Source organism: Nematostella vectensis, chromosome 11 (genome assembly GCF_932526225.1).
Source record: "Nematostella vectensis chromosome 11, jaNemVect1.1, whole genome shotgun sequence".
Taxonomy (NCBI): Eukaryota; Metazoa; Cnidaria; class Anthozoa; order Actiniaria; family Edwardsiidae; genus Nematostella; species Nematostella vectensis.
In genome coordinates, this window is record NC_064044.1 from 4,069,578 (window position 1) to 4,082,824 (window position 13,247).

Here is a 13,247-nt window from a genome sequence, read left to right on the forward strand (position 1 = left end):
AAGGGTAAAGGCGCACAGGTAAGAATGTGTGCGCACGGAGCACAAAACATTTGCGCGAGGCTAGAAAGCGCGCGCAAGAAAATTTGACTCTACGCGCGCTATGACCGTTAAAACCCCCAAATCCAAAACAAGTTATGTAACGAAACTGGTGTATTTATGGAAAAGCACAAGAGAATCGCGCCTGTACGACAATCGACCTCACAAAAGTCAGTTCAACATGAACAAGTTATAATTCGAGAGTTTACCAGCGCTGTTACCGAGCAATGTCGCGAGATCTACACACAGGCATTGTACAACCAAGTCTGGCCGATATCAAAGATCATCATTCTCAGGTTCAATCACATGGCGATACTTGCGTTACCTGTGATCTTAGCCGGCGCTTACTATTGGTCAACTTGGGTTTTATCCAACTTTCTTTTCCTTTGCTTCTCCGTACCAATTATCTTATACGTCTGCGTGCGAAATGAAGTCCAGGACGTACTGAGGCTTACTCTGAGTAAAGATCTCGGTGAAATGGAAGCAGTGTACACAACAAGTGGGGCAAGGATGATTGTTGCGGAACTCTGTGGCCGTGTAGTTGGTCTAGCAGGGCTCGTACGATCAAAACAAGCAGAAACAGCCACTTTACAAAGAATAGTGGTCGAAAAGTCCCACCGCAGGAATGGTGTAGGAACTGCCATGGTTAGGGCGCTTGAGAAGTTCGCACGTGAGCAGGGCTACGAGAGAATCGTCCTACGCACCATAGAGCCGTTAGCAGTGGTGGGATTCTACAGGAAGTGTGGATTTCGCACGGTCCAAGTTTTGCCTTTTATTTCGGACGAGCCTTGGACCAGCGGGTGGAGAGCCCTTAAGATGGAACTCGATCTAACAAGATAAAGACAATTGGCTTATGGGCGTATTTGTATGTAGGGTAAAGAGGTGGCAATAAAGGGTAGGGGGGGGGGGGGGGGGGTAAAACCGCCACCCCAAACTAGCGTGCCGAGATAAATATCCTCGTTCCCAGGGTTTTCCCCTCGTATCCTGCTTGCCCCTGGGGGTAGGGGAGGGTGGGACCCTTGGGACGAGGATGCGAGAGAAATAGAAGATAGATGGAACTGAAATAAGCTTATATGGATATGTCTGAGAATACCAAATGTGGACGCCATGTGGGTATAGAAGGGATGAAATGTAATAAAATGATTTTTGTCGTCGTGTCGTCTTTGTCTTTCTTGTCGTCAGCCTAGCCCTTCCGTTCTCTTCGGGATTCCTGTGGCTAGGTTCTCGGTGACGTCACATTATCAACCACAGGAAACCCAAAACACTTCAAAGAACTCGAAAGGAAAGGTCGAGTCCAGGGGCCGACTCTTGTCCATTGATTACAGCAAATGGGACTCCTGACAAATCTAATAGGGACAATACGATAGATGTCAATCTGTGAAAGACAGACAAAAGGTATACATACTATCCAAGAACACGCTTCACGTGTAATTGTTAGTTTCGTACTGTTTGAGAAACAAGCAGGCTAAGTTATAGAATTCAGGGCCACATCCAAAGTTATTTCCATTTCCATTGTATTTATTGCGCCGTTCTAAAGAAATCATGATGCAAAGCCCAATTGGCGTTGTATTCTATAGTTGCTCCAACCAGTAATTGCTAGTGATAAATGCCAAAACACCTTCGAACTCTTTACCGAGGGATCATTTTAGATACTTTAGCGGTTTTTATTTTATGATACGCAAGCAAGTCGATCCTTAGCCATAGTATTGGGTTATCTAATACGGAAGCCCAGCGGGGCCACTGCCCTATTCGGTTTCAGATTTCAATGTTTTGCAAACAACAAGTTTGTACGCTTGCTTTTGCTAGTTTGTACCTTCTTTTTACGAGTTTGTATTTTGCTTTTGCAAGTTTGTATTTTGCTTTTGAGTTTGTATTTTGCTTTTTCTAGTTTGTATTTTGCTTTTGCTAGTTTATACTTTGCATTTGCGAGCTTGTATTTTGCTTTTGCAAGTTTGTATTTTGCTTTTGAGTTTGTATTTTGCTTTTGCGAGTTTGTACTTTGCATTTGCGAGTTTGTATTTTGTTTTTGCGAGTTTGTATTTTGCATTTGCTAGTTTGTACTTTGTATTTGCGAGTTTGTATTTTGCATTTGCGTGTTTGTATTTTGCTTTTGCTAGTTTGTACTTTGCATTTGGGAGTTTGTATTTTGCTTTTACAAACTCGCAAAAGCAAAATACAAACTCGCAAAAGAAAAGTACAAATTCGTGATGTTGTTTGCAAAACATGGAAATCCGAAACCAAAAAGGGCTGTGGCCCCGAGGCCCCGCTGGGGGTCAGTAAGCGGGTCAGTACGCAGCTCTTACAAGCTGCAATTTGATTGGGCAAATGAGCAATATCCGCACCTCGACACAAAGAACGAGAAGAATAGAGACAAAAGGACTCCTTTGTAGAACAAAGATGATAGGAGACAAAGCAGCTGCGTACTTACTCCCCGCTGGAACTGCATCACGTAATAAATAGGCGACTTACACTATCTGATCACGGGGTGGGGGGATGAATAAGGGTTCCCGAATCGACCGATCCGCACAAAGTTTCAGTTATATCCGTAGCGCTACCTGACATATAGGGACGTGACATATAGCGACGCGTGACATATAGGGACGTTCGTCAAAATTACCTATACGGACGCTCATAACAAGCCACTGAGCGCCTGACATATAGGGACGTTACGAATACAAGTCCGTGGGAAACAAGGGGGAACACAGTCACCAATTTAGTCTTTGTGGAAGGGGAGGGTGGGTGACAAAAGTACACATTACCTATACGGACGCCCATAACAAGCAACTGAGCGCCTGACATATAGGGACGTTACGAATACGAGTCCGTGGTAGACAAAGGGGAAACACACTGATCAATTTATACTTTGTAGGGGGGATGACAAATGTACACATGACCTATACGGACACTCACAACAAGCCACAGAGAGCCTGACATATAGGGACGTTACGAATACGAGTCCGTGGGAAACAAGGGGGAATACTGTGAGCAATTTAGTCTTTGTTGGAGGGGACGGTGGGTGCCAAAGTACACATTACCTATACGGACGCTCATAACAAGCAACTGAGCGCCTGACATATAGGGACGTTACGAATACGAGTCCGTGGGAAACAAGGGGGAATACTGTGAGCAATTTAGTCTTTGTGGGAGGGGAGGGTGGGTGACAAAAGTACACATGACCTATACGGACGCTCGTAACAAGCAACTGAGCGCTGTATATTTTGGGAGGAAAACCGCCCCCAAATCGTTATTAGACATACATTTGACAACAACAAGACATGATCTAAATTTTAAGGCAATCTTATTGGCAACATTTCACAAAAACTCGCTACTTTAACCGACTCGTTTTACCTCTAAAAAGAACAGCCTATTCCAAGCTACGAACTAGCTTTAAAACCATTGCCTGGGCTGTCTGGGCTTTTTGATTTGGTTATTTTGTTTTTAAAAGCCTTCGCATGCGGGAGTTTGCCAAAAGTCATGTGATCCAATAGTGCAAGTCACCCTGTAAGGAATAAATCTACAAATACATTAGCGCCACGGTGAGGCTGGTTTCCACTGGCTCCACAGCTTGGAGCCTCGCAGTAGCGGATCTATGGAGTGGTGGTGGGGGGGGATTTTGGGGGTTTAACCCCTTGGGCTGCCTTTTTTATTGTTTTTACTGTGGTCAAATTGCAGAGATAATTTTCGTAGGGATTGAAATAATTGGTGACCCCCCCCCCCCCCCCTTTTACTGTAACCTGTGGTTAGTCTAGGGGTTTTTGTATGGCTAATTATCAAGTCTTTAAAGCATGATCTTTATCCATACAGGAAAATGAACACAAACTTAGAAGTGGTTGTACGGCAATACGAAGCAAGAGATTACGATAGATGCAGGGAGCTGTTTATAGCAGGAATGATGCCTCTGACAAACAGAGCAATGACAGTTCTCTTTCCTAGACTATTGAAGAGGATCCTGCCTGCCCTCACCGTGGTTGCTACAGTCGGATTCTTGTGCCTCAAGTGGTCTACGGTGCTACTATTTGCATCTGCTCTTGGCTTAGTTCTTGCATCTCTGATGTATATAATGTATTACCGACAAATGACATGGTATATCAACTCCTGCCTACAGACAGACCTGTTTGATATTGAAAAGTCGTACATGTACAACAAAGGTTCGTGCATGTGGGTTGCCGAGTATGACAACAATGTAGTAGGAATGGTTGGACTTGTCCACTCAGAGAATCACCCCGAAGGAGTTGCAGAACTGCAACGGATGTCTGTCTTCTCATCAGTTAGGAGAAAGGGCATTGCTAAAAAACTTATTTTTGAACTTTTGGAATTTGCCAGAGAATATAGGTACAGGAAAATTATTTTGGGGACCACAATTTTACAACCTGTTGCTCGGACCATGTATAGGAAGCTTGGATTCCAAGTTGTAAGAGAATACCCTGTCTCTCCTAATTTAAAAGATTTTAAAATTTTGGATTATGAAATGGAGATTAAAGCCAGATATCTGAAAATTTTTAACAACCAAAAGTGGAGCTCCGAAAAAAGGTCTTCTAAAGGGGTGGCTCTGATTTTTAGGAGCCGTACTTTTCGGCTTTAATATTTTACTGATATGATCTAGTTTGTAGCACAAATACAGATTGAATATTAAGCTAAATGTACTTACAATACATTACAATAAACTTTATTTAACGAGGGTTTCATATCAACCTTTTACAGTTACTTTTGTCTTTATAAACCATAATATAGATACTTCCAGCTTTCAGTATATAACAGTTGGATTTACAAGCCTAAAAAATGGACCTAATTTTTCTGGGATGGTCTTAGTCTCAGCTGGGGGTTCCCGAGTTTCCCCGAGATAACTAATCGATGAAACCGATAATCGATGAAAATCAAAATCAATCAATGCTAATCAATCGATTAATATTGGAAACCGATGTCTAGCAAATTTGTGACCAGATATGGTCCTCCTCTGGAATTTCCATTTTGGACGCCCATTTTGATTCCACCACCCCATTTTCTAAAATTATTTCCAAATTATTTTCCAAATATAGTACTCGGTCCCCCCCCCCTGGAAATTTTGATTTCACTAAAATGTAATGCAAGTGAAATGCCCCTCGAAAGCCCCTTTATGTGATAAATATACATGACAAATTTTCAAAAAAAAAAACGAAAAATGTGTGCACTATTATAGCGCTTATTCTTATAGCTCTAAGCGCTTTACACGCTAGGATATCTCATCCTCAATAACAGACTGCGCTAGGCAGTTTACAATCATAAGTGCGTGTTAATAAATATAAGAACTGTCATTCTCTGCTTCAGATAAGGTAGTATTGGAGAGTCGGGACCTTCGGTTTAATCCTTATCCGAGAAGACGTGGAATATGAAACCGTTTATTTACCGTTTAAACAGAGACTAATCGGATAATTTCATCTCTACGCGCCCCAGTTGCATTCAAGCTGTAAACAACTTGATCCTTAAAATACAAAATGTACAGTGTATCATCATCGTCATCGTAATCTTGGACTTCCACCATATACAACCCGGGGTTTCCAGTGGACTTCATTTGCAGTCCAAAGCACGTCATTATGTACAGATGGGGTAACCTTGACCAATCGATTCTGAAGACTCGCGTTTCTCATGTACCAGACCCTCCGGATTTTTCTCTTCGCACGATCACTCCCCCACGCCCTGGAAATTCCTGGGCTGCTTTTTGAGTTTGAGTGCCTTTAAGTTTGGTTAGTTGACTAGTTCCACAACGGTGTTGTTCTTTTTTACCTATGGTGTTAAACTTTCAAAGAAAAGTTAAACGTCATAATTTATCCTGACACGCCGAAAATAGGGCGTGGCGGTTCTTTGCATGCTGATGATTATTGTCTGTAAGTTGCATAGTCAAAGCACAATGTCCCCCGGCATCCCTGGCTCCCCCCCTTCCCCCACCCCCACCCCCACCCCACCCCCTGGACGCATTGCCATAAACAGTAGCGGTTAGACATATGTAGATTGTGTTCGGCAACTTTTGGCGTTTTGGGCAACTTTTCGTAGGATCAGCAACATAGAGCAACTTTTGCCTTCCTTGGCAACTTTTGAGCAACAAATTGGTATAAAATCGTGCCAAATCCTCAAAATGTCCGATATTTCATCTAGAAAAATGGTCCTGGGCAGTTCTATAATAGCCGCTGTCCAGGACAGCCGTGCCCCGGGGCAGATGGCGGCTCTTTCAAGCCGTCAATTAGTGAAGAGCTCTACCAACTTTCTTCCCCATTTGTCATAAACACTAAAACTTGTCAAGGAAATAATAAAAACATAATAAATTGAATACCCTACACAGCTCCTACAAACCATCCCCGATCTTTTGACTAAGAACAACAGCAGCTCTTGTGTCAGTGTGAAGAATAGAGATTGTAGAGTTGGATTTTATAGTCGTTTTGTTTTGCCGTGAATTAATTGTTTTATAAGTTTACTAAACTATGGCATTTTGTTGCTCTATTTGTGGATCTAGTTGATTTAAAAATTGTGAATAATTCACTCAAAAGCACAGCATATTCTTATCAAATCCCCTCTTCCATTTTATAGCATATTGAGGAAGTCATTTTTTGTAATCTTGGTGAAAAAACCGCAAATAAAATAACTGTATGCTAACCGCGCACGGAGGTAATTGATTTTTTTTTTCCGACAGATAAAATGGCTCTGTTTTACCAACTTCTAGTTTATTTTGAAACATCGTTAGGTCGCATTTTGATGTTATTTGGGACTGATGATTATTATCCTTTGATAATACGGAGTCTTTATGGATTTTTTTTTTAAGATTTATTTTAAGAAAACCGAAAATACTAGACTCGGAGGTCTACTGACAACTAAAGTGTTTAATTTCTCAATAACAATTTTTGCTCTTGTTTTTGTAGGGAATTAACTTCAAACACTTTCCAGAATATACCTGATAGGTCTTTAACAATCTCTTGTACTTTACAGTAGTTTGTAGTTTTTTTTGCTATGTTTTCTTCTGGCCGTTTCAGAGGTCCTTAATCAATAAAATCTAGCTTTGAATGGCGACGTCTTGAGCGAAAGCTTGCGAAAAAGGGGGCGGAGCGATCCCTTATATGGCGCGGTTCGTGTTTAAAATTTCAAATCGTCGTGAATCTTGAAAAAGGCGCTTTAATTATGGCCAAAGAACACGCAAAAAGTAAACAGAAACACAACACTAGATTACACACGCCTTTTTAACAAGTTGTTTTTTTATTTTTCACTAATTTTGTTTTACCAAATATGGAATACTACTACACTACAATAGCAACTTTTATTGACCAACTAGACCCTGCGCGCAGGGTTGACTGGGATACCTGGAGGGGGGAATGTTGGGATTCCTGGGTTGTGACGTGTACAGTGTTTGACGTATAAATGATACTGCAAAACTGGCGGCCATTTTGAAAAAGTTTGTCTTTGTCATCAGTGATGGTGTACTTGTGCCGAGAATTAAACAAAGGTAAATGGACTCGAATGTCTTATGATATAATTCAAGTATTTAGAATAACCAAGGGAATATACAAAACAACAGTGGCTAAGTCTAAATCTCCTATCGGATAGACTACATAAGAATTCAGGGACTCATGCCAGCTACAGTAGAACCCCGCTAACTCGAACTCTAAAGGGAAGCAAAAATCAGTTCGAGTAAGCGGGGAATTCGAGTCGAGTTCGACTTAGCGGGGTTCTGCATTTCATTGTATTTTTCTATCTAGTGTCAATATTTATCTTTACTTTTTCATTCATTAGGTATACTTATTTTTCGATCTACTTGTGTGAAATGGGAACCATTAGCAGCATTAGGTTTCAATCATTGTCCTATGCTATATAATTCTACATGCTACATATTCACAAGGAGTCCTTTAACAGACTTGTTCTTTCAAAATTTGAATTTCTAGCAAAATTAGAAGAGTAATAGCAGGAGCCAATCATTTGTGCAAACGAATTGTGGTACCAAAATCTGAGAACCAGACATCTCCTAGAATTGGCATTACACTCATTGTAACAGTGGGCTCCTTCTATTATCCTAAAAACAAACAGTCTATGGAAAAGTTATTTGCAGAAATAGGTCAATGGTACAAACAATGTATTAAAGGACTGCTGACTAAGCCTGTTAGATTATAACACTGTTAGATTATATAAAGTGCATTTACTTAAATGAATAAACAATCATTTGTTGCATTATTAACCATACCTAAGTATTACTCTACTGGTTTGTGACATTGTTAACAAATGACTCATCACTGGGTTCATTTAATTAAAGGGTCTAATCTTTGTTCTTTTCCTCCATCACACGAAGCTTTCACTGTGTTAAGACATGTATGGCACAAGAAACTCAGATTTTTCTGCAATCACCACCTTTGAATTAATAAAGATATATATATAATCTTGAGTTGCATTGTAAATGCCATATCATAACACTGATTAAGGCAAAAAAGAATTTTCTGAATTTTATTACAATGCTAGCTGTACGTGAATGTGCCTTCTCTATGCTAGTTATGCTCTCTACTCCCCAAAGGCAAAGCGTTTTGGTAGAATTTTACCAAAGATAAGGGGTAAATTTGGGTGTCTACAAAACGTAGACCTAAAACCTAAAACCTGTGACCCCAAAAGCTGCGACCCCAAAAATTTTGCCGTTATTATTTGGCCTAACTTGTTTCCCAAAAATGGCTACACAGCGTGGAAGTTTCATGTGGAATCAGTGATCCTTATGAGATAATAAGCTTATTCAATTTGTTTTTTTTTTAATTGGGAAAAAGGGAACTACTTGTGTTTCCAGGTGGTCGTTTCTTGAAACGCCGATAAACTCAGAAACCGGAATGTCACCCGGTAAACATTTTCGGGTGTTTCTTCCAAAATCTTAATTGCCCGCTAACTAACGGGAAATCGCTTCATGTTCTAGTTGTGTCGAGTTGTAGAAAGTTTTCATCACAGAGAAATCCATTCCACTGCCCGGTAAAAAGTGGGCCAATCAAGGCTTATATCATTTTATCAGATTTCCTTCCAACCAAGCAGGTTTCATCTCTGTCAAATGATTTGACATCTAGCTGTCACAGTGCGCCTAAAAATAGAAACAGCTTTGCGAAATTATTAGAAGTTTTTTCTACAAAATGAGACTTTATTTACTTGTTCTTGTCTTTCTTTCGAAAAATGTCGATGCCACAGCAATTTTTGGGGTGCAAGTTGTCTAGACATCGACAAAACTAGGATTTCAATAACTATTTAGCCAATCTATTCATAAACTTTGGAAATTATAATTTACTTGTCGGGAACCCGTATCGGCACGCTACGCAAAAACTTTGTTTTGATAAACACTCTTCCTCGCCAGGGATTTCGAAAACTTTTCTGGGGGCATTTTTCTAAATTACCGGTAATTGCCGGGTCTGTTAGGTTACCGGGAGAGTTTTTGGCAAGCAATTACGTGACCTTGGGAATAATGCGAATATCTTGCCAGCGATTTGCTGCACATCAAGCAAACTTGGGTCAAGTAATGTATAACAGTATAAATATCTCAGTAAAAATTGTATAAGAACGTAAACCCACGAATTTTCCTCCGCTACAGCCCCCTTCCTCCCCTTCGAAAATGTCTAGATCCACCCCTGCTGTCCATTGGACTTATTAAAAAAAGCTATATACTAGGAAGTGAACAATTTATCTAACAGATGTGGTCACCACATTTTGGAGTTTATTCAATTTATTTTCGGTTGATGAGCAGCAAATCACTTGCGAGATATTCGTAGTTTTCCCACGGTAACGTGACGTAACCACCTATACATATTTTTTCACTTGTCCATCTGACATTATACATAAATTGACCCAAGTTTGATTGGTGTGCAGCAAAGTCACGGGATTGCTTTTGCTTAGTTATAAAAGAGAATCTGAGTATCACGTGAGCCGTAGAAATTGAATGAAATAGAGGAAGCAAAAAAAAAAAAGTAAAATAACCCGACCTGCATTTTGTACTCAACCTGCATCTCACCTGCAACCTGCATTTTGTACCCTCCGTAGACTAAATAATAACTGAAATTTTTGGGGGGTCGTATATAGATTTTGGGGTCGTAGCTTTTGGGGTCACAGGTTTTAGGTATTAGGTTTTAGGTCTTCGTTTTGTAGACACCCGGGTAAATTTGCTGTTACACCAAAAGTGAGCCATAATAACAATATAGATTGTTTTCATTGTTCACGGCATTTGTTATTTTACGTGCAAAGTAAGCAAAATATCTATTTATGCTTTCACATTTTTTTTAGCAAACACAGTTTATGGAGACAAAGGAGAGGGGTATAGAATACCGGACATGGAATTAGATCATTATTTCAGTAAGTAAGCTACCAGGCGCAAAAACACTACGAAGACAACGTATAATCTTAACTAGTTTTTTAATGCAAATATTAACCAGAAAACATATAATGACATTCAATCAGGGATAGAGGTTTGATGCAGGTACAGTAATAAATAAACAGTAATAAACAGTAATACACAACAAAAACAGTAATAAACGACGTAGTACAAATCTTGTATGAATGGCACCATAGTGAGTATGCACCAGAGGCTCTTTTGCGAATGATTCAGTCTCGTACCCAGACGCCGCGCGAAGCATTTTGGGGAGGTTGAATAAGCGCACGGTGCATGACGGTTAGGATGCGGTTTAGGGGTAGGAATTGCTCAGGGTTCCTGTTGATGGCCCCGCAACAGCAAATAACGACTGGGTACGAGTCTGAAATTGATTGAAGAAAACATAATTACAGCAAAGTACATCTAACAAATCTAATGGGTAAAAATACTATGAATGTAACTCTGTGAAAGACAGATAAAAGGTATGATTGTTATACATACTATCCAAGCACATACTTCACGTGTAATTGTTAGTTTGGTACTGTTTGAGAAACGAGCATGCCTACCAAAAGACACCGACTTCTTTGAAAAGATACCACTGTGCTTTCCCGAGGGATCATTTTAGATAACGCGGTTTTTATTTTAAGATATCCCAAGCAAGTCGATCCTTAGCAATAGTATCAAGTAGATGAAAAGCAGCAATGACTGAGCAAAGCAAGGAGTCTCCAGTGCACCCTAGCCTCACTGTGGTGCTAAATGTATTTGTAGTTTGATACCTTACACTTATGATCACATGTCCCCTTGGGTGGTAAAGTTGTATTTATGCTCAGGCTTTTAACAGCAAAATGCCAACAACAAAAAGAAACTTACTTAGCTATTATGTATAAGCCAGAAAGTTTCTTTGTGGGAAAAACCTTTTTTTTATTTATTCTTTATTGTTCTCTGGCATGCATAGCTGTCAACCTCGCATTAGGAAAACTCTTGAGAAACTAAAGTAAATGTATCAGAAGTACCAAGACAGTTAATGCGGGAGAATACAATAAATGTATGGATATTTTAAAGAAAATGGTTTGGTTTTACAAGCCTTCAAGGAGTGGACATTGTGTTTTGAGGCCATGGAAATGAACCTTGATGATCAGAATAAAGGTATCTATTTGTGTCTTGAGCTGTGTTTGCTGATCTCTCTCCCTTGTGTGGTATTTTGAGCGTTTAATTGAGAGGGGTGATTCTGCTTTTCTTTCCTTGTTCGATTTTAAATTTGTCAAAGAACCTGTGCTATTATTTGGCTTGAGAGTAGTTGCCAACACCTTGGATGCATATCTTTAAGACCATTTATCCCTTAGACTGATGCCTGAGTATTTTCATCTTGTTGTGTTTATTTTGTGTTTATGAATTTTTGGGTTGTGGGTACTTCTCAAAGCTGGTACAGGCCGGTTGAGGGGTCAATGTGTTAAGCCTAGTACTATTTCCTATAAAGCAATACTTTGTGCGGATCGGAGGATTTTCGAAAAAAAAAAAAGCGGATCGGCTGACCTCTACACCCTCATTGTAAATTGTATCTGCAACTATAAAAGTCCCGTGATCAGCTAGTGCGAATTCGCCTATTTATTACGTGACTCATGGCTATCAGATCTTTTCAAACATGACCTTTATCCATACAGGAAAATGAACACAAACTTGGAAGTAGTTGTACGGCAATACGAAGCAAGAGATTATGAAAGATGCAGGGAGCTGTTCATAGCAGGAATGATGCCTCTGACAAACAGAGCAATGACTGTTCTCTTTCCTAGACTATTGAAGAGGATCCTGCCTGCCCTCACCGTGGTTGCTGCAGTCGGATTCTTGTGCCTCAAGTGGTCTACGGTGCTACTATTGGCATCTGCTCTTGGCTTAGTTCTTGCATCTCTGATGTATATAATGTTTTACCGATTAATGACATGGTATATCAACTCCTGCCTACAGACAGACCTGTTTGATATTGAAAAGTCGTACATGTACAACAAAGGTTCGTGCATGTGGGTTGCCGAGTATGACAGCAATGTAGTAGACATGGTTGGTCCACTCAGAGAATCACCCCGAAGGAGTTGCAGAACTGCAACGGATGTCTGTCTCCTCATCAGTTAGGAGAAAGGGCATTGCTAAAAAACTTATTTTTGAACTTTTGGAATTTGCCAGAGAATATAGGTACAGGAAAATTATTTTGGGGACCACAATTTTACAACCTGTTGCTCGGACCATGTATAGGAAGCTTGGATTCCAAGTTGTAAGAGAATACCCTGTCTCTCCTTATTTAAAAGATTTTAAAATTTTGGATTATGAAATGGAGATTTAAGCCAGATATCTGAAAATTTTTAACAACCAAAAGTGGAGCTCCGAAAAAAGGTCTTCTAAAGGGGTGGCTCTGATTTTTAGGAGCCGTACTTTTCAGCTTTAATATTTTACTGATATGATCTAGTTTGTAGCACAAATACAGATTGAATATTAATCTAAATGTACTTACAATACATTACAATAAACTTTATTTAACGAGGGTTTCATATCAAACCTTTTACAGTTACTTTTGTTTTTATAAACCATAATATAGATACTTCCAGCTTTCAGTATATAACAGTTGGATTTACAAGCCGAAAAAATGGACCTAATTTTTCTGGGATGGTCTTAGTCTCAGCTGGGGGTTCCCGAGTTTCCCCGAGATAACTAATCGATGAAACCGATAATCGATGAAAATCAAAATCAATCAATGCTAATCAATCGATTAATATTGGAAACCGATGTCCAGAAAATTTGTGACCAGATATGGTCCCCCTCTGGAATTTCCATTTTGGACGCCCATTTTGATCCCACCACCCCATTTTCTAAAATTATTTCCAAATTA

At 39.9% G+C, this 13,247-nt stretch overlaps 2 protein-coding genes across 2 annotated transcripts; both read left to right on the forward strand.

The window, feature by feature from the left end:
* The first annotated feature begins 10 nt into the window (after window positions 1-10).
* On the forward strand, window positions 11-1,190 carry LOC5507724 (N-acetyltransferase 8). The gene has a single exon (XM_032376433.2). The coding sequence runs from the start codon at window positions 157-159 to the stop codon at window positions 874-876; it is 720 nt and encodes a 239-aa protein (XP_032232324.2). The 5' UTR covers window positions 11-156; the 3' UTR covers window positions 877-1,190.
* A 109-nt stretch (window positions 1,191-1,299) lies between these two features.
* On the forward strand, window positions 1,300-4,715 carry LOC5507725 (N-acetyltransferase 8). The gene is made up of 2 exons (XM_001628295.3): window positions 1,300-1,431; window positions 3,841-4,715. The coding sequence occupies exon 2, from the start codon at window positions 3,845-3,847 to the stop codon at window positions 4,616-4,618; it is 774 nt and encodes a 257-aa protein (XP_001628345.3). The 5' UTR covers window positions 1,300-1,431; window positions 3,841-3,844; the 3' UTR covers window positions 4,619-4,715.
* Window positions 4,716-13,247: the final 8,532 nt, after the last annotated feature.

Excerpts from the sequence above, each read along its gene's own strand:
- LOC5507724 (XM_032376433.2), top strand. The coding sequence starts at position 157 with ATGGAAAAGCACAAGAGAATCGCGCCTGTACGACAATCGACCTCACAA.
- LOC5507725 (XM_001628295.3), top strand. The coding sequence starts at position 3,845 with ATGAACACAAACTTAGAAGTGGTTGTACGGCAATACGAAGCAAGAGAT.